Here is a 27,153-nt window from a genome sequence, read left to right on the forward strand (position 1 = left end):
GATGATTCATGAACAGTTTTATTGAATTACAAAACAGAGGAATGCCACACAGAACGATTCTCTGACACAAACACAAGTGAGCAGGTATTCTGCAGAGAGAGAGAGGAAGAGATGCACTCACACTGTAAAACGGTGTTTTTAAAGAGAAATGTGATATTGCTTATCGAGCCTCCTCTGCAGCCGCAATATCACGAGAGAGGCTGGAAACTTTACGACGCCGTCATTAAAACACCAAATGTCAGCTGTGATAGAAGACACTTCGTTAAAAATAATAAATTATGAAGAAAAGGTTGAAAATGAAACCAAACCAGCTGTTAAGGCAGAGAGAGAGAGAGAGAGAGAGAGAGAGAGAGAGAGAGAGAGAGAGAGAGAGAGAGTGTGTGTGCGTGTGTGTGTGTGTGTCCACCGATGATTTCATCGCCGCTCGGATGCATCACGTCTGACTTTCTTTCATTTCTGATCAAATACGAAGACATTTGATTTTCTGAGTGGGGCGAAGAAGAGGAAGCGTCTTCCTCATGACTGAACAGAAGAATCTGCGAGTCACCTGAAAGGGACGCCACTCCCGCGACTTCATTAAAAACGTGTTGCATATAAATAAGCGTGACGTCTCCAGACGCTGGAGACGCAGGAGAAGCGTCTGGGGCTCGTTACAGGAAGTACGGCGTGGTCGTTCTCGGAGGTATGACGCGCTCCGAGTCGGGGACGGCGCGGAACAGCTTCGGCTCTCGTCTGTTGACGTCCTTGAAGACCATGATGGAGGCGATGTTCCCGCAGCGGTAGCAGTAGTTTGGCGCCGACCACACGGTCACCAGCTTCTCGTCGAACATGAACTTGTAGCCCTCGTGGACGAGCTGGTGAGCGCGGCAGATGAGCTTCAGGTTGTTGATGTGGACGAACTGAGATCAAAGAAATTAAATCAGATCGTCGCTCGTTCAGGAGCAACGTTTGATGTCATCATTCTACGTACCTCATTGGTGACCTTGGAGCCAAACAGCCAGCCCGCCCCTCGGGGACTGATGGCCCAGGTGTCCACGTCCTCTGGGTCAGACCACACCAGATCACAGAAGGCCCCCTTGTGGGGAATCTCCTGATTGCGCTCGATTGTGCGGATCTGATCCAGAGTCTTGATGTCGGGTGAGAGTCCGCCGTGAACACACAGCACCTGCTCGTCGATCAGCTGAGACGACACGTTCAAAACATCAAACATCAGATCACAGTCACATCCCTTAAAGGCACAGTACATCAATTCCACCAGCAGGGGGCGCTGGCTCAAATCAACAACAGAAATCACCGCACACACACACACACGTCATCGTGTCCCTCGTGAGTGAACTCACCGCGGCCACCGTCAGCATGTCGAACACCTTGGTGCAGTACCGCCAGGCGTTGGCGTTTCCATATTTAGTTTGGCACTCATCTGAAAACAATCCGAACACACCGAAGGGATCAGCTTTGACAAACACGTGAAGAAGAAGAAGAAATGTTTGTGACCCGTGCCGTACGTACCATAGAAGCCGTACACTTGTGTTATTTGTCTGCTCTCGTGGTTTCCACGCAGAAGAGTGATGCGATCGGGCCACTTGGCCTTTAGAGCCAGCAGGTGTGTAAACGTCTCCAGGCTGTAATATCCTCTGTCCACAAAGTCGCCCTGCACGAGGGACAAACCAAAAACGTCTGATCCGTGTTGAAGACACCACGGCTGGGCTCGGGTGATGTCACCACGCTGGCGTTATAACAGGAGGACTAAAGACTTACCATGAAAATGTAGTTTGTGTCGGGGACCTGACCTCCAGTTCTGAAGAGCTCGCAAAGATCATAAAACTAAAGAAGAGAAACAGACGAGTCGAGAGTTCAGTGTTCAAGACGTTTCAAAATAAAACACACAAAAGATTATGACTTTGAAATGTAGAGGAGAAAGGTTCAAAGGGCTGGCTGCATGTCCGTCCCGTCTCCATGACAACGGCCTGTTCATGATGGCCGCTGTATTGCTGACGCTGCTTCGTTACTTTTAACTGCATGTCCCCCCCCCCCCCCGATCGGACACAGAGCGAGGAGGATGAGGGGACGAGACACGATCCGCAGGCGGTAAAAACACGAGGAATATCGAACATCTGGAAAAGAGCGGCGGGGTCGTCGACGGCGCCTTTCTCAAAAAGTTGAGGGCTCGGAGTTGCTGCACTAAAAAGGCAACGCAGTAGGCTACTTCCTGCTCAAACACTCTGGACTCATTTAGAACAAAGACACTGACACTCACTCACTCACTCACTCACTCACTCACACTCACACACACACACACTCTCACACACACACACACACACACAGCGCCTTCACTGTTCAGTTTTATAACATTTTATAAAGTCGAGTCTCACGTCGGCAACTTTTACTTTAAAAAGTAACTTGATCCATCACTGCGCTGAGAAGAGTCCTCTCGTCTGCCTCTGAAGGCATCGTCTCTACACACTCCATCCTCTGCAGCTCGCTCTGAATGAACACGTCACGTGGAGGCCGACCTTCTGCTCATGTGCAGCCACCTGCTCAGACAAACACGCTCCACCGTTCTGCTCTCACGAGGCGACCAAAGGACGAGCAGCTTCAGGAAGAGATGACTTCGATGAAAAAGTCGATTTTAATAGATCTGAGTACTCTAACCTGTGTGTGTGTGTGTGTGTGTGTGTGTGTGTGTGTGTGTACGTACCTGACCATGAATATCTCCACACACAGTAACTGGAGTTGTAACTGGCTGAACGTTTGATTCTTCCAGCAGTAAATCACAAACATAATCACACAACCTCTGAAAAACAAAACAAACATGATCCACATCAGTCTCACAGGTTTCATTCAAGCAAACATCTCCTGAAGTCACATCTGTTATTATACTTTTATTTAAATGAATATAACACGTTTACATTTCTACAGGTGTGTCCTGTCACCCTAATGCTGCCTTCACACAATAATCAAGATTTAACACTCGATGTGCGGCAGTAGAAATGTACAGACGGATCGGGAACATACAGTATGATAAATGGATTCAAAGGTGTCGAGGTTCACGTGTGTACTCTGAATGTCAATAACACGGTGAGCGTCAGCAGCTGGAGAGAAAGATTTATAAATCGAGGACGCACCACCATCAAAATAAAAAGAGGTGAGAAGACAACAGACGAGACAGAAACTGTGTGCACATATTACAAGAAGACGGAGAACTACACAAATAACACAAAGCAACATGATGCTGCTGCGTTTAATCGATAACCACGCTGAGAAGCTCCAATCACCTCTTGATGAGAGAAATAAACATTAAAAGACCAAACCACACTGACGAGCAGGTCAGCAGCTCCTACAGGAATCTGTGTCACTCTACATCTGTCTACAGTCTCATTGAGTCAAAGAAATAATGACAGAATCATGATCTCTACTGCTGACAAATACATGAGACGTTTAGGGACCCTTGTTTTTTTACAGGATCCATTGCAAGCATTAAAACTGAGAGTACAGATTATATTAATATAGAAGTATAATAAGTATACATCTGTTTATAAATCTAAAGATAGAGACCGGTCATGTTCTAACGGGGCTCCATGTTTACCATCCCTAACATGTTCTGTAGTTTCACGCAGTTCCCTCTTTGACTTGTTTTATCCTCCTGACATTAAATCAGAGTTTCTATGATCACAAACAGATAATAACCGCTATCCCCGCGAGCTAACAAGTTTAGCCACGCTCCGTGTGGTCAGTTTACACCCACAAACAACAAACAAAGAGCGGCTTAAAATCCTCTTCTCACCTTTAAATCATTCTCTGGGAGGTATTTGCAGTGTCTCGCTATATCAACGTACTTATCGAGGTCTAAAGGCGCCATTATCACAACACTACAGACTGTAGCAGGTTGCTAACGAAGCTAGCCAGCTAGCGCTTTTTTCTTCCTTTTCCTTCTTCTTCTTCTACGTTCTGAAAGTTTGTCAAAGTCAACCGTTTACATCCGGTGAAAACATTCAAAATAAAGTAAATCAACTCGTAACTGCTTCATACTTTTAAACTTCGTTTTTTTACTTCATTATCAAAGTATCATTTGAGAATATTATAAAATTATTGTACATTTCTGTTTTAATTAATTAAATACATTTTAAACTGTGTAACACTTTAAATATTGTTTGTGAGTGTTTGAAATCAGTAGTTTATAGCTCTGTCTTCCTGCCTATTTATACTTTCTTTACATTTAATTTATATTTTATTGTTGTTTCTCTAAATGATGTTCATCAAGCAATCTTTGGCAATCATTTTTCCACTTCCTTTTAATGCGCTATTTTGTCAGAAAGTTTGTGTGTAAATACAGTTTAATTAATATAAAATACCAACAATAAAATACGATATGTATTGTGACTATTTATTTTAAAATTTCGCATAAAATGTGGAAACAAATGACGACAGCTGTGATCAAACATGTTGTTTAAGCATAAATTAAAGCGGGTTTGTTTCTAACTTGACGCAGTTTAAATCGATGTTTGTTATGCAGCTCAACCGAGACAGCGCCCCCTGTTGGCTTGACTGTCCCCCCCCCCCCCCCCCCCCCCGCAAAGCTATATAACCAATGTTATTTTGTCAATAAACTTTAGTAACATTACATTAACAGTTCAGTTCGTAAAACTTAGAAACATATGAATACAGGAAGACATAGAAAATTAAAAATTGTTTTGTGCACTTTTCTGGGGCTAAATCAAAAGCTTTGTGGCATCCTAGTCGTTCCAGCACCTAACCTGCCTCGTCACCATCTTTTCACATACAATCATCTGTTTGTAGTTCGGCAAAAGGTAAATGGCAGAATGCTCTGATTGACCCAGTGGGGGCAAGGAAGTGGCCTTGTAGCCCTCTTTGAATGACGTACAGCAGTGATCCAGTGTATTGTTGCCCCCTGGTGGAGCAAGTGACGTGTTGACAGAAGTTCAGCATAACTTTCTTAAGGTTTGCCTTTGTGTTATGAAAATCATAAACCAGCATTTTTAAGTGTCTACCTTTAGAGAACTGGCCATTCATCTATCTGTGGTGATTATGCTTGCAGAAAGTCACAAGGGTCCGTGGTGGGATGGCTGCTGTCGTCTGATCTGCCAGCAGACCAGACTCCTGTGATCTACTGCAGTGAGAGAAGTCAAGAGGGTCAGGATGATGTCCTGCTGCAGGAGTCAGGGACTGGATATGCTCAGTTGTATTGCTGTTCTTTGTTTACTTTTCTGTTACATTGACTTATCTTTTTCTATCCTCTTACAGATAGAAAGGAGTTTCGATCAGAACATTACAACAAAGGATCCACTTCCTGTCTGAGGATCAACTTCCTGTTAGAGCTTCACACTTGACCAGCAGGATTCTAGCAGGATCGACACAAGTGCAAACCGGACATTCAGAACTCATTCTGTAACCAGTAACATGACTTTATGGGGACAGCCTCCTCCGGCTTCTCAATTTAAAAAACAGGACATGGAGCGAGAAAGCCCGAGCCTTTCCAGAGAGGGGGCGTGGTCAGACACAGCTCATTTACATATTTAAAGCTACAGACACAGAAACAGCCTGTTCTGAGCAGGGCTGAAATAGAGGGGTTTATAGACATGATCAAATACAGGATCAGAGTGGATTTACAACAACACACTTCACACACATGATGAAGAGGAGCGAGGACACTGATTTCACCTGAAGAGGAGGATATGAGACTTTTAACAATTTAACAGATAAACTACCACTGAATGAGGATTATACAGAAAAAAAAAATGTAACTGAAGTTGAAGAGTCAGAGAAGAATATGGAGCCATGATCTAAAGAGAGAAGGAAGAAGTATTTATTCCCTCAAACTTCTTAAATGTGGAGCAGCTTTTAACCGAGGCTTCTCTGAAAATGAGGAAACTCAGTTGAATCTTTCAGCCTTGCTCCTCTTCCTGGAACGAATCATAGTTTGATCAGCCCTCCCTCTTCTTCCTGCTCTCACACACAGCCTGCTGCACTCTGTCACCATACTTCCTGGTTCCCTCCCCTTCAGATCTACAGTTTATGGATGGGTGTAACCAACAAGAGCTACACAGTCACATGCACAGACACATGCTTTGAGATCAGAGGTGAAACTAGTTTCAGTTATGAGGAAGTGAATCTCACACAGTCGTTGTTACAGAGAGCAGAAATGGCGCAGAAAGGAGATCAGCTGGACCGGGAAACTCTTTCTTGTTCAATCTGTCTGGATCTCCTGAAGGATCCGGTGACTGTTTCCTGTGGACACAGCTACTGCATGGACTGTATTAAAGGACACTGGGATAAAGAGGATTATCAAGCAGTCTACAGCTGCCCTCAGTGCAGAGAGGACTTCAGACCGAGGCCTGTCCTGAAGAAAAGCACCATGTTGGCAGATTTAGTGGAGAAGCTGAAGAAGACTGGACTCCAAGCTGCTCCTGCAGATCTCTGCTATGCTGGATCTGAAGACGTGGCCTGTGATGTCTGCACCGGGAGGAAACTGAAAGCCTGTAAGTCCTGTCTGCAGTGTCTGGCCTCTTACTGTGAGAATCACCTCCAGCCTCATTATGAAGCAGCTCCATTTAAAAAACACAAGCTGGTGGAGCCCTCCAAGAAGCTCCAGGAGAACGTGTGCTCTCGTCATGATGAGGTGATGAAGATGTTCTGTCGTACTGATCAGCAGTCTATCTGTTATCTCTGTTTAATGGACGAACACAAAGGTCACGACACAGTCTCAGCTGCAGCAGAAAGGAGCAAGAAGCAGAGAGAGCTCAAGGTGAGTCGACTAAACATCCAGCAGAGAATCCAGGGCGGAGAGAAAGATGTGAAGCTGCTCCAACAGGAGGTGGAGGCTATCAATGGCTCTGCTGATAAAACAGTGAGGAACAGTGAGAAGATGTTCACTGAGCTGATCCGTCTCATGGAGAAAAGACGCTCTGATGTGACGCAGCAGGTCAGATCCCAGCAACAAACTGAAGTGAGTCGAGTCAGAGAGCGTCAGGAGAAGCTGGAGCAGGAGATCACTGAGCTGAAGAGGAAAGACGCTGAGATGGAGAAGCTGTCACACACACAGGACCACATCCAGTTTCTACAGGACTACCCCTCAGTGTCAGCACTCAGTGAATCTACACACTCATCCAGCATCAAGATCCGTCCTCTGAGGTACTTTGAGGACGTGACAGCAGCTGTGTCAGAAGTCAGAGATAAACTACAGGACGTCCTGACAGACAAATGGACAAACATCTCACAGACACTGACTCAAGTGGATGTTTTACTGTCAGGACTAGAGAACATGACCAGAGCTGAGTTCTTACGATATTCATGTGACATCACACTGGATCCAAACACAGCACACACACAGCTGTTATTATCTGATAAGAACAGAAAAGTAACACTAGTCAGTGAAGATCAGTCTTATTCTAGTCACCCAGACAGATTCACTGTTTATCCTCAGGTCCTGAGTAAAGCGAGTCTGACTGGACGTTGTTACTGGGAGGTGGAGTGGACAGGAACAGTTCGTGTAGCAGTCACATACAAGAATATCAGCAGAGCAGGGATCTCAGATGACTGTGTGTTTGGATTTACTGACAAATCTTGGATGTTAAATTGTTTCAACAACAGTTATAACTTTTATCACAACAAAGTCCAGACTCCTCTCTCAGGTCCTCAGTCCTCCAGAGTAGGAGTGTACCTGGATCACAGAGCAGGTATTCTGTCCTTCTACTGCATCTCTGAAACCATGACTCTCCTCCACAGAGTCCAGACCACATTCACTCGGCCTCTACATGCTGGACTCTGTGTTTATTATGGATCCTCTGCTGAGTTGTGTAAACTGAAATAGACAGAAGTCATTTTAGAGACAGCGTATGTGTGTGATTCTGGTCTGAGTGTGAGAGAAGGACGTCTCTAAGTGTGAACCAGAATTTAAGAATTAATTTTTAGAATTAAAAGAGTATAAAAATAGACGATCAGAAAAAACAGGTGGACAAAAGAGCCTCATTTACAGCCGTATTTAGCTTAACGTCCGGTGTTTCCATGGCAACGATAAACATGTTGTTTTGGTGTAAATATTTGAGTAGATGTTAGTGCTCAACAACAACATATATAACATGGTGATGAACGTTGATATTTCAGTGTAAAACTTCTACATATTATAACTTTAAATGTTGAACAGTTTTGTTGTTTTTTTTTTGCTCTTAAGAGTCAAAATGTTTTCAACCTTTTTCCTTCACTTCTACTTTTAGAATCTTTGCTGCCTGGGTGTTAAAGTGTGTAAATGTCTTTTAGTTGTGTTTCTGTGAGTGTACGATGGAGGCGTCCTGTGTTATATACCGACAGGAAAATATGGAGTGTAAATCCAACTGGGATCAGTCAATAAACAGATGATTGGGTGTTAATGGACTCCTGTTGTTCTTATTCATGACTTGTCCTGCAGCTGTTTCATGTTTCACCTGTTTCTCAGGTAGTTTGTCTATAACTGCAGGAAGGATGGAAAAACAGATATTGCAAGAAATGTGATGAATTTGATTGAATTCTAATGATTCAATGCAGAAGTATTAAATCCTGCAGTTCCTGGAGTGTCCACTAGAGGCTGGCTGCAGAAACACAGGACTCCAGCGCCCCCTTGCAGGGACACACGGGGGACCCCAGCGCCCCCTGCAGGAACACACGGGGACCCCAGCGCCCCCTGCAGGAACACACGGGGGACTCCAGCGCCCTCTGCAGGGACACACGGGGGACTCCAGCGCCCCCTGCAGGAACACACGGGGGACTCCAGCGCCCCCTGCAGGGGACGGCTTTAAACATTTCTGTTTACAGTGTATAGTTCACAAACCATGCATGCTGACTGTTCGGTCTGAATGCTGTTAGTTTACCACCCTGACCTCTGAATCTATACAAGGTGTGTTCAAGCTCAGACAACCAAGTGTCAGCACGTGAAGCACTTCATGATGAATCCGCAGAGATTATTTTGTCAATAACCTTTAGTAACATTACATGAACAGTTTAGTTTGTAACACTTAGAAACATTTGAATACAGGAAGACATAGAAAATTAAAAATTATTTTGTGCACTTTTCTGGGGCTAAATCAAAAGCTTTGTGGCATCCTAGTCGTTCCAGCACCTCACCTGCCTCGTCACCACCTTTTCACATACAATCATCTGTTTGTACCTCGTCAAAAGGTAAATGGCAGAATGCTCTGATTTACCCAGTGGGGGCAGGGAAGTGGCCCTGTAGCCCTCTTTGAATGGCGTGTAGCAGTGATCCAGTGTATTGTTGCCCCCTGGTGGAGCAAGTGACATGTTGGCAGAAGTTCAGCATAACTTTCTTAAGGTTTGCCTTTGTGTTATGAAAATAATAAACCAGCATTTTTAAGTGTCTACCTTTAGAGAACTGACCATTCTTCTATCTGTGGTGATTATGCTTGCAGAAAGGGGTCGTGGTGGGATGGCTGCTGTCGTCTGATCTACCAGCAGACCAAACTCCTGTGATCTACTGCAGTGAGAGAAGTCAAGAGGGTCAGGATGATGTCCTGCTGCAGGAGTCAGGGACTGGATGGGCTCAGTTACTTTGCTTCATGGTGATATCTTCACACGGCCACCCCAGCTCCAACTGAGACCTGCTGGATCACTGTCTATTGGATGATATTAGGTTTTAGGATGTTAGGTTGGTGGAATAATTTGTGTCACAATAATGACAGTTTACATCTCCATCAGTTAGCCTATCATCTATGGAAAGATGAAATAAGCAGTTCAGAGCCAGAACAGGTGTTCAGCATCACATTGCTCCTCACACTGAGTCAAATAGGACGCAGGAAGTTCAGGGGAACTTGTAGTATCTGCTGCCAGACAGCATCAGTATATAGTAACCCAGAGGTGATCAAAACACTGCAATCTATTGAGATAAAAACAAGCTGTTCTTTGTGGACTTTCCTGTCACACTGACTTATCCATTTCTATCCTCTTAGCGACCGAAAGGAGTTTCTATCAGAACATCACAACAAAGGATCCACTTCCTGTCAGAGGACCCACTTGCTGTTCGAGCTTCACACTTGACTCTCGAACAGGATCGACACAAGTGCAAACCGGACATTCAGTACTCATTCTGTAACCAGTAACATGACTTTATGGGGGCAGCCTCCTCCGCCTTCTCACCGTAAACAATAGGACATGGAGCGAGAAAGCACAGAGTACACCCGAGCCGTTCCAGAGAGGGGGCGTGGTCAGACACAGCACATTTACATATTCAAAGCTACAGACACAGAAACAGCCTGTTCTGAGCAGGGCTGATCTAAAGAAAGAAGGAAGAAGTATTTATTCCCTCAAACTTCTTAAATTATGGAGCAGCATTTAACTCAGACTTCTCTGAAAATGAGGAAAATCAGTTGAATCTTTCAGTTTTGCTCCTCTTCCTGTAATGAATCATAGTTTGATCAGCCCTCCCTCTTCTTCCTGCTCTCACACACAGCCTGCTGCACTCTGTCGCCATACTTCCTGGTTCCCTCCCCTTCAGATCTACAGTTTATGGATGGGTGTAACCAACCAGAGCTGCACAGTCACATGCACCGTCACGTGCTTAGTGGATAACAGGTAAAACTTGTTTCAATTATGAGGAAGTGAATCTTACACAGTCGTTGTTACCGAGAGCAGAAATGGCGCAGAAAGGAGTTCAGCTGGACCAGGAAACTCTTTCTTGTTCAATCTGTCTGGATCTCCTGAAGGATCCGGTGACTGTTCCCTGTGGACACAGCTACTGCATGAAGTGTATTAAAGGACACTGGGATGCAGAGGATTATAAGGCAGTCTATACCTGCCCTCAGTGCAGAGAGGACTTCATACCGAGGCCTGTCCTGAAGAAAAGCGCCATGTTGGCAGATTTAGTGGAGAAGCTGAAGAAGACTGGACTCCAAGCTGCTCCTGCTGATCTCTGCTATGCTGGATCTGAAGATGTGGCCTGTGATGTCTGCACCGGGAGGAAACTGAAAGCCTATAAGTCCTGTCTGCAGTGTCTGGCCTCTTACTGTGAGAATCACCTCCAGCCTCATTATGAAGCAGCTCCATTGAAGAAACACAAGCTGGTGGAGCCCTCCAAGAAGCTCCAGGAGAACGTCTGCTCTCGTCATGATGAGGTGATGAAGATGTTCTGTCGTACTGATCAGCAGTCTATCTGTTATCTCTGCTCTGTGGATGAACACAAAGGTCACAACACAGTCTCAGCTGCAGCAGAAAGGAGCGAGAAGCAGAGAGAGCTCGAGGTGAGTCGACTAAACACCCAGCAGAGAATCCAGGACGGAGAGAAAGATGTGAAGCTGCTCCAACAGGAGGTGGAGGCTATCAATGGCTCTGCTGATAAAACAGTGAGGAACAGTGAGAAGATGTTCACTGAGCTGATCCGTCTCATGGAGAAAAGACTCTCTGATGTGACGCAGCAGGTCAGATCCCAGCAGCAAACTGAAGTGAGTCGAGTCAGAGAGTGTCAGGAGAAGCTGGAGCAGGTGATCACTGAGCTGAAGAGGAAAGACGCTGAGATGGAGAAGCTCTCACACACACAGGACCACATCCAGTTTCTACAGGACTACCCCTCAGTGTCAGCACTCAGTGAATCTACACACTCATCCAGGATCAAGATCCGTCCTCTGAGGTACTTTGAGGACGTGACAGCAGCTGTGTCAGAAGTCAGAGATAAACTACAGGACGTCCTGACAGACAAATGGACAAACGTCTCACAGACACTGACTGAAGTGGATGTTTTACTGTCCGAACCAGAGGACATGACCAGAGCTGAGTTCTTACAATATTCATGTGACATCACACTGGATCCAAACACAGCACACACACAGCTGTTATTATCTGATGAGAATAGAAAAGTAACATTCATGAGTGAAGATCAGTCTTATTCTAGTCACCCAGACAGATTCACTGATTATCTTCAGGTCCTGAGTAAAGAGAGTCTGACTGGACGTTGTTACTGGGAGGTGGAGAGGAGAGGAAGAGTTTATGTAGCAGTCACATTCAAGAACATCAGCAGAGCAGGAGACTCACATGAATGTTTGTTTGGATTTAATGACAAATCTTGGAGGTTAGATTGTTCCAACAACAGTTATAACTTTTATCACAACAAAGTCCACACTCGTGTCTCAGGTCCTCAGTCCTCCAGAGTAGGAGTGTACCTGGATCACAGAGCAGGTATTCTGTCCTTCTACAGCATCTCTGAAACCATGACTCTCCTCCACAGAGTCCAGACCACATTCACTCAGCCTCTACATGCTGGACTCAGTGTTTATTATGGATCCTCTGCTGAGGTGTGTAAACTGAAATAGACAGAAGTCATTTTAGAGACAGCAGTGTTTAAACTCTGTGTGTGACTCTGGTCTGAGTGTGAGAGAAGCACGTCTCTAAGTGTGAACCAGAATTTACCTCACAGGATTAAAAGAGTATAAAAATAGACGATCATAAAAAACAGGTGGACAAAAGAGCCTCATTTACAGCCGTATTTAGCATAACATCTGGTGTTTCCATGGCAACGATAAACATGTTGTTTTGGTGTAAATATTTGAGTAGATGTTAGTACTCAACAACAACATATATAACATGGTGATGAATGTTGATATTTTAGTGTAAAACTTCTACATATTATAACTTTAAATGTTGAACATTTTTTTCGGTTGTTTTTTTGCTCTTAAGAGTCAAAATGTTTTCAACCTTTTTCCTTCACTTCTACTTTTAGAATCTTTGCTGCCTGGGTGTTAAAGTGTGTAAATGTCTTTTAGTTGTGTTTCTGTGAGTGTACGAAGGAGGCGTCCTGTGTTATATACCGACAGGAAAACATGGAGTGTAAATCAAACTGGGATCAGTCAATAAACAGATGATTGGGTGTTAATGGACTCCTGTTGTTCTTATTCATGACTTGTCCTGCAGCTGTTTCATGTTTAACTTGTTTCTCAGGTAGTTTGTTTATAACTGCAGGAAGGATGGAAAAACTGATATTGCAAGAAATGTGATGAATTTGATTGAATTCTAATGATTCAATGCAGAAGTATTAAATCCTGCAGTTCCTGAAGTGTCCACTAGAGGCTGGCTGCAGCAGCACAGGAAGTCACATACACACCCATTCAAACAGCCTGTTTTTACAGCAGACATGAACATGTTTACAGCCTGCTTCAAAAAACCAAATAGGTGTGATTAGCTCATGTCTCCATCCACACACACTGTAAGGGGGGGGGGGGGGGGGGGGGGGGGGTGGAATGTTTTGATGACTCATCAGTTTTGATTGGATGAAGGATCAGAGTTATTCACAATAAGACGTGTAGCTGACCTGATGGACAGGTTTGTCAGGAGGCTTAAATCCCACCTCAGCTTCAGCTCTCAGCCTGTCGTTAGCTTGACTCAAAGTTATCCCATCCATGGAACTGCAGCGCCCCTTGCAGGAACACACAGGGGACTCCAGCGCCCCCTCCAGGGGACGGCTTTAAACATTTCTGTTTACAGTGTATAGTTCACAAACCATGCATGCTGACTGTTCGGCATGAATGCTGTTAGTGTACCACCCTGACCTCTGAATCTATACAAGGTGTGTTCAAGCTCAGATAACCAAGTGTCAGCACGTGAAGCACTTCATGATGAATCCGCAGAGATTATTTTGTCAATAACCTTTAGTAACATTACATGAACGGTTTAGTTTGTAAAACTTAGAAACATATGAATACAGGAAGACATAGAAAATTAAAAATAATTTTGTGCACTTTTCTGGGGCTAAATCAAAAGCTTTGTGGCATCCTAGTCGTTCCAGCACCTAACCTGCCTTGTCACCACCTTTTCACATACAATCATCTGTTTGTACCTCGGCAAAAGGTAAATGGCAGAATGCTCTGATTTACCCAGTGGGGGCAGGGAAGTGGCCTTGTAGCCCTCTTTGAATGGCGTGTAGCAGTGATCCAGTGTATTGTTGCCCCCTGGTGGAGCAAGTGACGTGTTGGCAGAAGTTCAGCATAACTTTCTTAAGGTTTGCCTTTGTGTTGTAAAAATAATAAACCAGCATTTTTAAGTGTCTACCTGTAGAGAACTGACCATTCATCTATCTGTGGTGATTATGCTTGCAGAAAGGGTCCGTGGTGGGATGGCTGCTGTCGTCTGATCTACCAGCAGACCAGACTCCTGTGATCTACTGCAGTGAGAGAAGTCAAGAGGGTCAGGATGATGTCCTGCTGCAGGAGTCAGGGACTGGATGTGCTCAGTTACTTTGCTTCATGGTGATATCTTCACACGGCCACCCCAGCTCCAACTGAGACCTGCTGGATCACTGTCTACTGGATGGTATTATGTTTTAGGATGTTTGGTTGGTGGAATCATTTGTGTCACAATAATGACAGTTTACATCTCCATCAGTTAGCCTATCATCTATGGAAAGATGAAATATGCACTTTAGAGCCAGAACAGGTGTTCAGCATCATATTGCTCCTCACACTGAGTCAAATAGGACGCAGGAAGTTCAGGGGAACTTGTAGTATCTGCAGCATGACAGCATCAGTATATAGTAACCCAGAGGTGATCAAAACACTGCAATCTATTGAGATAAAAACAAGCTGTTCTTTGTGGACTTTTCTGTTACACTGACTTATCCATTTCTATCCTGGACATGGAGCGAAAAAGCACAGGGTAGCCTACACCCGAGCCGTTCCAGAGGGGGGGGGGGCGTGGCCAGACACAGCTCATTTACATATTTAAAGCTACAGACACAGAAACAGCCTGTTCTGAGCAGGGCTGATCTACAGAGAGAAGTAAAAAGTATTTATTCCCTCAAACTTCTTAAATGTGGAGCAGCTTTTAACTGAGGCTTCTCTGAAAACGAGGAAACTCAGTTGAATCTTTCAGCTTTGCTCCTCTTCCTGGAATGAATCATAGTTTGATCAGCGCTCCCTCTTCTTCCTGCTCTCACACACAGCATGCTGCACTCTGTCGCCATACTTCCTGGTTCCCTCCTCTTCAGATCTACAGTTTATGGATGGGTGTAACCAACCAGAGCTGCACAGTCACATGCTTAGTGGATAACAGGTAAAATTTGTTTCAATTATGAGGAAGTGAATCTCACACAGTCATTGTTACCAAGAGGAGAAATGGCGCAGAAAGGAGTTCAGCTGGACCGGGAAACTCTTTCTTGTTCCATCTGTCTGGATCTCCTGAAGGATCCAGTGACTGTTCCCTGTGGACACAGCTACTGCATGAAGTGTATTAAAGGACACTGGGATGCACAGGATTATAAGGCAGTCTATACCTGTCCTCAGTGCAGAGAGGACTTCATACCAAGGCCTGTCCTGAAGAAAAGCACCATGTTGGCAGATTTAGTGGAGAAGCTGAAGAAGACTGGACTCCAAGCTGCTCCTGCTGATCACTGCTATGCTGGATCTGAAGACGTGGCCTGTGATGTCTGCACCGGGAGGAAACTGAAAGCCTGTAAGTCCTGTCTGCAGTGTCTGGCCTCTTACTGTGAGAATCACCTCCAGCCTCATTTAGAAGCAGCTCCATTGAAGAAACACAAGCTGGTGGAGCCCTCCAAGAAGCTCCAGGAGAACGTCTGCTCTCGTCATGATGAGGTGATGAAGATGTTCTGTCGTACTGATCAGCAGTCTATCTGTTATCTCTGCTCTGTGGACGAACACAAAGGTCACGACACAGTCTCAGCTGCAGCAGAAAGGAGCGAGAAGCAGAGAGAGCTCGAGGTGAGTCGACTAAACACCCAGCGGAGAATCCAGGACGGAGAGAAAGATGTGAAGCTGCTCCAACAGGAGGTGGAGGCTATCAATGGCTCTGCTGATAAAACAGTGAGGAACAGTGAGAAGATGTTCACTGAGCTGATCCGTCTCATGGAGAAAAGACGCTGTGATGTGAAGCAGCAGGTCAGATCCCAGCAGCATACTGAAGTGAGTCGAGTCAGAGAGCGTCAGGAGAAGCTGGAGCAGGAGATCACTGAGCTGAAGAGGAAAGACGCTGAGATGGAGAAGCTGTCACACACACAAGATCACAACCAGTTTCTACAGGACTACCCCTCAGTGTCAGCACTCAGTGAATCTACACACTCATCCAGCATCAAGATCCGTCCTCTGAGGTACTTTGAGGACGTGACAGCAGCTGTGTCAGAAGTCAGAGATAAACTACAGGACGTCCTGACAGACAAATGGACAAACATCTCACAGACACTGTCTGAAGTGGATGTTTTACTGTCAGATCCAGAACCAGAACCAGAGCCCAAGACCAGAGCTGAGTTCTTACGATATTCATGTGACATCACACTGGATCCAAACACAGCACAGACACAGCTGTTATTATCTGATGAGAACAGAAAAGTAACACAAGTCAGTGTACATCAGTCTTATTCTAGTCACCCAGACAGATTCACTATTTATTTTCAGGTCCTGAGTAAAGAGAGTCTGACTGGACGTTGTTGCTGGGAGGTGGAGTGGACAGGAACAGTTCGTGTAGCAGTCACGTACAAGAACATCAGCAGAGCAGGAGACTCACTTGAATGTGGGTTTGGATGTAATGACAAATCTTGGATGTTATATTGTGACAAGAACAGTTATAACTTTTATTACAACAATGTCCACACTCCTCTCTCAGGTCCTCGGTCCTCCAGAGTAGGAGTGTACCTGGATCACAGAGCAGGTATTCTGTCCTTCTACAGCATCTCTGAAACCATGACTCTCCTCCACAGAGTCCAGACCACATTCACTCAGCCTCTACATGCTGGACTCTGGGTTTATCCTGTTGGATCCTCTGCTGAGGTGTGTAAACTGAAATAGACAGAAGTCATTTTAGAGACAGCAGATGTGTGTGATTCTGGTCTGAGTGTGAGCTCAGCATAACATCTGGCGTTTCCATGGCAACGATAAACAAGTTGTTTTGGTGTAAATATTTGAGTTGATGTTAGTACTCAACAACAACATATATAACATGGTGATGAATGTTGATATTTTAGTGTAAAACTTCTACATATTATAACTTTAAATGTTGAACAGTTTGTTTGTTGTTTTTTTGCTCTTAAGAGTCAAAATGTTTTCAACCTTTTTCCTTCACTTCTACTTTTAGAATCTTTGCTGCCTGGGTGTTAAAGTGTGTAAATGTCTTTTAGTTGTGTTTCTGTGAGTGTACGAAGGAGGCGTCCTGTGTTATATACCGACAGGAAAACATGGAGTGTAATTCAAACTGGGATCAGTCAATAAACAGATGATTGGGTGTTAATGGACTCCTGTTGTTCTTATTCATGACTTGTCCTGCAGCTGTTTCATGTTTCACTTGTTTCTCAGGTAGTTTGTTTATAACTGCAGGAAGGATGGAAAAACTGATATCGCAAGAAATGTGATGAATTTGATTGAATTCTAATGATTCAATACAGAAGTATTAAATCCTGCAGTTCCTGGAGTGTCCACTAGAGGCTGGCTGCAGAAGCACAGGACTCCAGCGCCCCCTGCAGGGACACACGGGGGACTCTAGCGCCCCCTGCAGAGACACACAGGGGACTCCAACGCCCCCTGCAGGAACACACAGGGGACTCCAGCGCCCCCTGCAGGAACACACGGGGGACTCCAGCGCTCCCTGCAGAGACACACGGGGGACCCCAGCGCCCCCTGCAGGAACACACGGGGGACTCCAGCGCCCCCTGCAGGAACACACGGGGGACTCCAGCGCCCCCTGCAGGAACACACGGGGGACTCCAGCGCCCCCTCCAGGGGACGGCTTTAAACATTTCTGTTTACAGTGTATAGTTCTCAAACCATGCATGCTGACTGTTCAGTCTGAATGCTGTTAGTGTACCACTCTGACCTCTGAATCTATACAAGGTGTGTTCAAGCTCAGACAACCAAGTGTCAGCGCGTGAAGCACTTCATGATGAATCCGCAGAGATTATTTTGTCAATAACCTTTAGTAACATTACATTAACAGTTTAGTTTGTAACACTTAGAAACATATGAATACAGGAAGACATAGAAATTTAAAAATAATTTTGTGCACTTTTCTGGGACTAAATCAAAAGCTTTGTGGCATCCTAGTCGTTCCAGCACCTCACCTGCCTCGTCACCACCTTTTCACATAAAATCATCTGTTTGTACCTCGGCAAAAGGTAAATGGCAGAATGCTCTGATTTACCCAGTGGGGGCAGGGAAGTGGCCCTGTAGCCCTCTTTGAATGGCGTGTAGCAGTGATCCAGTGTATTGTTGCCCCCTGGTGGAGCAAGTGACGTGTTGGCAGAAGTTCAGCATAACTTTCTTAAGGTTTGCCTTTCTGTTATGAAAATAATAAACCAGCATTTTTAAGTGTCTACCTTTAGAGAACTGACCATTCATCTATCTGTGGTGATTATGCTTGCAGAAAGTCACAAGGGTCCGTGGTGGGATGGCTGCTGTCGTCTGATCTACCAGCAGACCAGACTCCTGTGATCTACTGCAGTGAGAGAAGTCAAGAGGGTCAGGATGATGTCCTGCTGCAGGAGTCAGGGACTGGATGTGCTCAGTTACTTTGCTTCATGGTGATATCTTCACACGGCCACCCCAGCTCCAACTGAGACCTGCTGGATCACTGTCTACTGGATGATATTATGTTTTAGGATGTTAGGTTGGTGGAATCATTTGTGTCACAATATTGACAGTTTACTCCATCAGTTAGCCTATCATCTATGGAAAGATGCAGTTCAGAGCCAGAACAGGTGTTCAGCATCATATTGCTCCTCACACTGAGTCAAATAGGACGCAGGAAGTTCAGGGGAACTTGTAGTATCTGCAGCCAGACAGCATCAGTATATAGTAACCCAGAGGTGATCAAAACACTGCAATCTATTGAGATAAAAACAAGCTGTTCTTTGTGGACTTTTCTGTCACACTGACTTATCCATTTCTATCCTCTTAGCGACCGAAAGGAGTTTCTATCAGAACATCACAACAAAGGATCCACTTCCTGTCAGAGGACCCACTTGCTGTTAGAGCTTCACACTTGACTCTCGAACAGGATCCACACAAGTGCCAACCGGACATTCAGAACTCATTCTGTAACCAGTAACAGGACTTTATGGGGGCAGCCTCCTCCGCCTTCTCACCGTAAACAACAGGACATGGAGCGAGAAAGCACAGAGTACACCCGAGCCGTTCCAGAGAGGGGGCATGGTCAGACACAGCACATTTACATATTCAAAGCTACAGACACAGAAACAGCCTGTTCTGAGCAGGGCTGATCTAAAGAAAGAAGGAAGAAGTATTTATTCCCTCAAACTTCTTAAATTATGGAGCAGCATTTAACTTAGACTTCTCTGAAAATGAGGAAACTCAGTTGAATCTTTCAGCTTTGCTCCTCTTCCTGTAATGAATCATAGTTTGATCAGCCCTCCCTCTTCTTCCTGCTCTCACACACAGCCTGCTGCACTCTGTCGCCATACTTCCTGGTTCCCTCCCCTTCAGATCTACAGTTTATGGATGGGTGTAACCAACCAGAGCTGCACAGTCACATGCACCGTCACGTGCTTAGTGGATAACAGGTAAAACTTGTTTCAATTATGAGGAAGTGAATCTTACACAGTCGTTGTTACCGAGAGCAGAAATGGCGCAGAAAGGAGTTCAGCTGGACCAGGAAACTCTTTCTTGTTCAATCTGTCTGGATCTCCTGAAGGATCCGGTGACTGTTCCCTGTGGACACAGCTACTGCATGGACTGTATTAAAGGACACTGGGATGCACAGGATGATAAGGCAGTCTATACCTGTCCTCAGTGCAGAGAGGACTTCATACCGAGGCCTGTCCTGAAGAAAAGCACCATGTTGGCAGATTTAGTGGAGAAGCTGAAGAAGACTGGACTCCAAGCTGCTCCTGCTGATCTCTGCTATGCTGGATCTGAAGACGTGGCCTGTGATGTCTGCACCGGGAAGAAACTGAAAGCCTGTAAGTCCTGTCTGCAGTGTCTGGCCTCTTACTGTGAGAATCACCTCCAGCCTCATTTAGAAGCAGCTCCATTGAAGAAACACAAGCTGGTGGAGCCCTCCAAGAAGCTCCAGGAGAACGTCTGCTCTCGTCATGATGAGGTGATGAAGATGTTCTGTCGTACTGATCAGCAGTCTATCTGTTATCTCTGCTCTGTGGACGAACACAAAGGTCACAACACAGTCTCAGCTGCAGCAGAAAGGAGCGAGAAGCAGAGAGAGCTCGAGGTGAGTCGACAAAACACCCAGCAGAGAATCCAGGACGGAGAGAAAGATGTGAAGCTGCTCCAACAGGAGGTGGAGGCTATCAATGGCTCTGCTGATAAAACAGTGAGGAACAGTGAGAAGATGTTCACTGAGCTGATCCGTCTCATGAAGAAAAGACGCTCTGATGTGAAGCAGCAGGTCAGATCCCAGCAGCAAACTGAAGTGAGTCGAGTCAGAGAGCGTCAGGAGAAGCTGGAGCAGGAGATCACTGAGCTGAAGAGGAAAGATGGCGAGATGGAGAAGCTGTCACACACACAGGACCACATCCAGTTCCTACAGGACTACCCCTCAGTGTCAGCACTCAGTGAATCTACACACTCATCCAGCATCAAGATCCGTCCTCTGAGGTACTTTGAGGACGTGACAGCAGCTGTGTCAGAAGTCAGAGATAAACTACAGGACGTCCTGACAGACAAATGGACAAACATCTCACAGACACTGACTCAAGTGGATGTTTTACTGTCAGATCCAGAACCAGAACCAGAGCCGAAGACCAGAGCTGAGTTCTTAAAATATTCATGTGACATCACACTGGATCCAAACACAGCACAGACACAGCTGTTATTATCTGATGAGAACAGAAAAGTAACACTAGTCAGTGAACTTCAGTCTTATTCTAGTCACCCAGACAGATTCACTGTTTGGTATCAGGTCCTGAGTAAAGAGAGTCTGACTGGACGTTGTTACTGGGAGGTGGAGTGGACAGGAACAGTTCATGTAGCAGTCACATACAAGAATATCAGCAGAGCAGGAGACTCAGATGAATGTTGGTTTGGATTTAATGACAAATCTTGGATATTAAATTGTTCCAACAACAGTTATAACTTTTATTACAACAGTGTCTGTACTCCAGTCACAGATCCTCAGTCCTCCAGAGTAGGAGTGTACCTGGATCACAGAGCAGGTATTCTGTCCTTCTACAGCATCTCTGAAACCATGACTCTCCTCCACAGAGTCCAGACCACATTCACTCAGCCTCTACATGCTGGACTCTGGGTTTATCCTGTTGGATCCTCTGCTGAGGTGTGTAAACTGAAATAGACAGAAGTCATTTTAGAGACAGCAGATGTGTGTGATTCTGGTCTGAGTGTGAGAGAAGCATGTCTCTAAGTGTGAACCAGAATTTACCTCACAGGATTAAAAGAATATAAAAATAAATAACATAAAAATAGACGATCAGAAAAAAACATGTGGACAAAAGAGCCTCATTTACAGCCGTATTTAGCATAACATCTGGTGTTTCCATGGCAACGATAAACATGTTGTTTTGGTGCAAATATTTGAGTTGATGTTAGTACTCAACAACAACATATAGAACATGGTGATGAATGTTGATATTTTAGTGTAAAACCTCTACATATTATAACTTTAAATGTTGAACAGTTTGTTTGTTGGTTTTTTTTTGCTCTTAAGAGTCAAAATGTTTTCAACCTTTTTCCTTCACTTCTACTTTTAGAATCTTTGCTGCCTGGGTGTTAAAGTGTGTAAATGTCTTTTAGTTGTGTTTCTGTGAGTGTACGAAGGAGGCGTCCTGTGTTATATACCGACAGGAAAACATGGAGTGTAAATCAAACTCGGATCAGTCAATAAACAGATGATTGGGTGTTAATGGACTCCTGTTGTTCTTATTCATGACTTGTCCTGCAGCTGTTTCATGTTTAACTTGTTTCTCAGGTAGTTTGTTTATAACTGCAGGAAGGATGGAAAAACAGATATTGCAAGAAATGTGATGAATTTGATTGAATTCTAACGATTCAATGCAGAAGTATTAAATCCTGCAGTTCCTGGAGTGTCCACCAGAGGCTGGCTGAAGAAGCACAGGACTCCAGAGTCCCCTGCAGGAACACACGGGGAACTCTAGCGCCCCCTGCAGGGACACAGGGGACTCCAGCGCTCCCTGCAGGGACACACGGGGGACTCCAGCGCCCCCTGCAGGAGACGGCTTTAAACATTTCTGTTTACAGTGTGTAGTTCACAAACCATGCATGCTGACTGTTCGGTATAAATGATGTTAGTGTTTACCACCCTGACCTCTGAATTTATACAAGGTGTGTTCAAGCTCAGACAACCAAGTGTCAGCGCGTGAAGCACTTCATGATGAATCCGCAGAGATTATTTTGTCAATAACCTTTAGTAACACTACATGAACGGTTTAGTTTGTAACACTTAGAAACATATGAATACAGGAAGACATAGAAAATGAAAAATAATTTTGTGCACTTTTCTGGGGCTAAATCAAAAGCTTTGTGGCATCCTAGTCGTTCCAGCACCTCACCTGCCTCGTCACCACCTTTTCACATACAATCATCTGTTTGTACCTCGACAAAAGATAAATGGCAGAATGCTCTGATTTACCCAGTGGGGGCAGGGAAGTGGCCTTGTAGCCCTCTTTGAATGGCGTGTAGCAGTGATCCAGTGTATTGTTGCCCCTGGTGGAGCAAATGACGTGTTGGCAGAAGTTCAGCATAACTTTCTTAAGGTTTGCCTTTGTGTTATGAAAATAATAACGCAGCATTTTTAAGTGTCTACCTTTAGAGAACTGACCATTCATCTATCTGTGGTGATTATGCTTGCAGAAAGGGTCCGTGGTGGGATGGCTGCTGTCGTCTGATCTACCAGCAGACCAGACTCCTGTGATCTACTGCAATGAGAGAAGTCAAGAGGGTCAGGATGATGTCCTGCTGCAGGAGTCAGGGACTGAATGGGCTCAGTTGTATTGCTGTTCTTTGTTTACTTTTCTGTTACATTGACTTATCTTTTTCTATCCTCTTACAGATAGAAAGGAGTTTCGATCAGAACATCACAACAAAGGATCCACTTCCTGTCTGAGGATCAACTTCCTGTTAGAGCTTCACACTTGACCAGAAGGATTCTAGCAGGATCGACACAAGTGCAAACCGGACATTCAGAACTCATTCTGTAACCAGTAACATGACTTTATGGGGACAGCCTCCTCCGGCTTCTCAATGTAAAATACAGGACAGGGAGCAAAAAAGCACAGAGTAGCCTACACCCGAGCAGTTCCAAAGAGGGGGCGTGGCCAGACACCGCTCATTTACATATTTAAAGCTACAGACACAGAAACAGCCTGTTCTGAGCAGGGCTGAAATAGAGGGATTTATAGACATGATCAAATACAGGATCAGAGTGGATTTACAACAACACACTTCACACACATGATGAAGAGGAGCAAGGACACTGATTTCACCTGAAGAGGAGGATATGAGACTTTTAACGACTTAACAGATAATGTACCACTGAATGAGGATTATACAGAAAAATAAAATGTAACTGAAGTTGAAGAGTCAGAGAAGAATATGGAGCCATGATCTAAAGAGAGAAGGAAGAAGTATTTATTCCCTCAAACTTCTTAAATGTGGAGCAGCTTTTAACTGAGGCTTCTCTGAAAACAAGGAAACTCAGTTGAATCTTTCAGCTTTGCTCCTCTTCCTGGAATGAATCATAGTTTGATCAGCCCTCCCTCTTCTTCCTGCTCTAACACACAGCCTGCTGCACTCTGTCGCCATACTTCCTGGTTCCCTCCCCTTCATATCTACAGTTTATGGATGGGTGTAACCAACCAGAGCTGCACAGCCACATGCACAGACACATGCTTTGAGATCAGAGGTGAAACTAGTTTCAGTTATGAGGGAGTGAATCACACAGTCGTTGTTACAGAGAGCTGAAATGGCGCAGAAAGGAGTTCAGCTGGACCAGGAAACTCTTTCTTGTTCAATCTGTCTGGATCTCCTGAAGGATCCGGTGACTGTTCCCTGTGGACACAGCTACTGCATGGACTGTATTAAAGGACACTGGGATAAAGAGGATTATAAAGCAGTCTATACCTGCCCTCAGTGCAGAGAGGACTTCATACCGAGGCCTGTCCTGAAGAAAAGCACCATGTTGCTCAATGTAAAATACAGGACAGGGAGCAAAAAAGCACAGAGTAGCCTTCACCCGAGCAGTTCCACCATAAGAGACACAAGCTGGTGGAGCCGTCCAAGAAGCTCCAGGAGAACGTGTGCTCTCGTCATGATGAGGTGATGAAGATGTTCTGTCGTACTGATCAGCAGTCTATCTGTTATCTCTGCTCTGTGGACGAACACAAAGGTCACGACACAGTCTCAGCTGCAGCAGAAAGGAGCGAGAAGCAGAGAGAGCTCGAGGTGAGTCGACGAAACACCCAGCGGAGAATCAAAGTCAGAGAGAAAGATGTGAAGCTGCTCCAACAGGAGGTGGAGGCTATCAATGGCTCTGCTGATCAAACAGTGAGGAACAGTGAGAAGATGTTCACTGAGCTGATCCGTCTCATGGAGAAAAGACGCTCTGATGTGACACAGCAGGTCAGATCCCAGCAGCAAACTGAAGTGAGTCGAGTCAGAGAGCGTCAGGAGAAGCTGGAGCAGGAGATCACTGAGCTGAAGAGGAAAGACGCTGAACTGGAGAAGCTGTCACACACACAGGACCACATCCAGTTTCTACAGGACTACCCCTCAGTGTCAGCACTCAGTGAATCTACACACTCATCCAGCATCAAGATCCGTCCTCTGAGGTACTTTGAGGACGTGACAGCAGCTGTGTCAGAAGTCAGAGATAAACTACAGGACGTCCTGACAGACAAATGGACAAACATCTCACAGGCACTGACTCAAGTGGATGTTTTACTGTCAGAACCAGAACCAGAACCAGAGCCCAAGACCAGAGCTGAGTTCTTACGATATTCATGTGACATCACACTGGATCCAAACACAGCAGACACACGGCTGTTATTATCTGATGAGAACAGAAAAGTAACACATGTCAGTGTACATCAGTCTTATTCTAGTCACCCAGACAGATTCACTTTTTGGCCTCAGGTCCTGAGTAAAGAGAGTCTGACTGGACGTTGTTACTGGGAGGTGGAGTGGACAGGAACAGTTCGTGTAGCAGTCACATACAAGAACATCAGCAGAGAAGGAGACTCACATGAATGTTTGTTTGGATTAAATGACAAATCTTGGAGGTTAGATTGTGACAACAACAGTTATGACTTTTATCACAACAAAGTCAGCACTCCTCTCTCAGGTCCTCAGTCCTCCAGAGTAGGAGTGTACCTGGATCACAGAGCAGGTATTCTGTCCTTCTACAGCATCTCTGAAACCATGACTCTCCTCCACAGAGTCCAGACCACATTCACTCAGCCTCTACATGCTGGACTCTGGGTTTATCCTGTTGGATCCTCTGCTGAGGTGTGTAAACTGAAATAGACAGAAGTCATTTTAGAGACAGCAGATGTGTGTGATTCTGGTCTGAGTGTGAGAGAAGCACGTCTCTAAGTGTGAACCAGAATTTACCTCACGGGATTAAAAGAGTATAAAAATAGACGATAAAAAAAAAACAGGTGGACAAAAGAGCCTCATTTACAGCCGTATTTAGCATAACATCTGACGTTTCCATGGCAACGATAAACATGTTGTTTTGGTGTAAATATTTGAGTTGATGTTAGTGCTCAACAACAACATATATAACATGGTGATGAATGTTGATATTTTAGTGTAAAACTTCTACATATTATAACTTTAAATGTTGAACAGTTTGTTTGTTGGGTTTTTTTTGCTCTTAAGAGTCAAAATGTTTTCAACCTTTTTCCTTCACTTCTACTTTTAGAATCTTTGCTGCCTGGGTGTTAAAGTGTGTAAATGTCTTTTAGTTGTGTTTCTGTGAGTGTACGAAGGAGGCGTCCTGTGTTATATACCGACAGGAAAACATGGAGTGTAAATCAAACTGGGATCAGTCAATAAACAGATGATTGGGTGTTAATGGACTCCTGTTGTTCTTATTCATGACTTGTCCTGCAGCTGTTTCATGTTTAACCTGTTTCTCAGGTAGTTTGTTTATAACTGCAGGAAGGATGTAAAAACAGATATTGCAAGAGATGTGGTGAATTTGATTGAATTCTAATGATTCAATGCAGAAGCATTAAATCCTGCAGTTCCTGGAGTGTCCACTAGAGGCTGGCTGACTGTTCGGTATGAATGCTGTTAGTGTTTACCACTCTGACCTCTGAATCTATACAAGGTGTGTTCAAGCTCAGACAACCAAGTGTCAGCACGTGAAGCACTTCATGATGAATCCGCAGAGATTATTTTGACAATAAACTGTAGTAACATTACATTAACAGTTTAGTTTGTAACACTTAGAAACATATGAATACAGGAAGACATAGAAAATTAAAAATAATTTTGTTCACTTTTCTGGGGCTAAATCAAAAGCTTTGTGGCATCCTAGTCGTTCCAGCACCTCACCTGCCTCGTCACCACCTTTTCACATACAATCATCTGTTTGTACCTCGGCAAAAGGTAAATGGCAGAATGCTCTGATTTACCCAGTGAGGGCAGGGAAGTGGCCTTGTAGCCCTCTTTGAATGGCATGTAGCAGTGATCCAGTGTATTGTTGCCCCCTGGTGGAGCAAGTGACGTGTTGGCAGAAGTTCAGCATAACTTTCTTAAGGTTTGCCTTTGTGTTATGAAAATCATAAACCAGCATTTTTAAGTGTCTACCTTTAGAGAACTGACCATTCATCTATCTGTGGTGATTATGCTTGCAGAAAGGGGTCCGTGGTGGGATGGCTGCTGTCGTCTGATCTGCCAGCAGACCAGACTCCTGTGATCTACTGCAGTGAGAGAAGTCAAGAGGGTCAGGATGATGTCCTGCTGCAGGAGTCAGGGACTGGATGTGCTCAGTTGTTTTGCTGTTCTTTGTTTACTTTTCTGTTACATTGACTTGTCTTTTTCTGTCCTTTTACAGATAGAAAGGAGCTTCGATCAGAACATTACAACAAAGGATCCACTTCCTGTCTGAGGATCAACTTCCTGATAGAGCTTCACACTTGACCAGCAGGATTCTAGCAGGATCGACACAAGTGCAAACCGGACATTCAGTACTCATTCTGTAACCAGTAACATG

At 44.8% G+C, this 27,153-nt stretch overlaps 4 protein-coding genes across 4 annotated transcripts; 3 read left to right on the top strand and 1 right to left on the bottom strand.

The window, feature by feature from the left end:
• Positions 1 to 3,971, bottom strand: ppp6c (protein phosphatase 6, catalytic subunit). The gene is made up of 7 exons (XM_079364211.1): positions 3,785 to 3,971; positions 2,699 to 2,794; positions 1,759 to 1,824; positions 1,510 to 1,651; positions 1,341 to 1,420; positions 971 to 1,180; positions 1 to 899 (listed from the first exon to the last, which is right to left on the bottom strand). The coding sequence occupies exons 1-7, from the start codon at positions 3,857 to 3,859 to the stop codon at positions 651 to 653; spliced, it is 918 nt and encodes a 305-aa protein (XP_079220337.1). The 5' UTR covers positions 3,860 to 3,971; the 3' UTR covers positions 1 to 650.
• A 2,189-nt stretch (positions 3,972 to 6,160) lies between these two features.
• Positions 6,161 to 7,828, top strand: LOC306837189 (tripartite motif-containing protein 16-like; the record flags this gene model as incomplete). Its single annotated transcript, XM_079364752.1, has 1 exon — positions 6,161 to 7,828. One exon carries the CDS (start codon positions 6,161 to 6,163, stop codon positions 7,826 to 7,828), a length of 1,668 nt encoding a protein of 555 aa, XP_079220878.1.
• A 2,809-nt stretch (positions 7,829 to 10,637) lies between these two features.
• On the top strand, positions 10,638 to 12,626 carry LOC306837188 (tripartite motif-containing protein 16-like; the record flags this gene model as incomplete). Its single annotated transcript, XM_079364751.1, has 1 exon — positions 10,638 to 12,626. The coding sequence occupies one exon, from the start codon at positions 10,638 to 10,640 to the stop codon at positions 12,303 to 12,305; it is 1,668 nt and encodes a 555-aa protein (XP_079220877.1). The 3' UTR covers positions 12,306 to 12,626.
• Positions 12,627 to 15,098: 2,472 nt separating this feature from the next.
• LOC306836629 (uncharacterized protein) lies at positions 15,099 to 26,011 on the top strand (the record flags this gene model as incomplete). The annotated part of the gene is made up of 3 exons (XM_079363805.1): positions 15,099 to 16,778; positions 19,546 to 19,992; positions 24,198 to 26,011. 3 exons carry the CDS (start codon positions 15,099 to 15,101, stop codon positions 25,452 to 25,454), a joined length of 3,384 nt encoding a protein of 1,127 aa, XP_079219931.1. The 3' UTR covers positions 25,455 to 26,011.
• Between the last annotated feature and the right edge of the window lie 1,142 nt (positions 26,012 to 27,153).

This window comes from Symphodus melops, assembly GCF_947650265.1.
Source record: "Symphodus melops genome assembly, chromosome: 16".
NCBI lineage: Eukaryota > Metazoa > Chordata > Actinopteri > Labriformes > Labridae > Symphodus > Symphodus melops.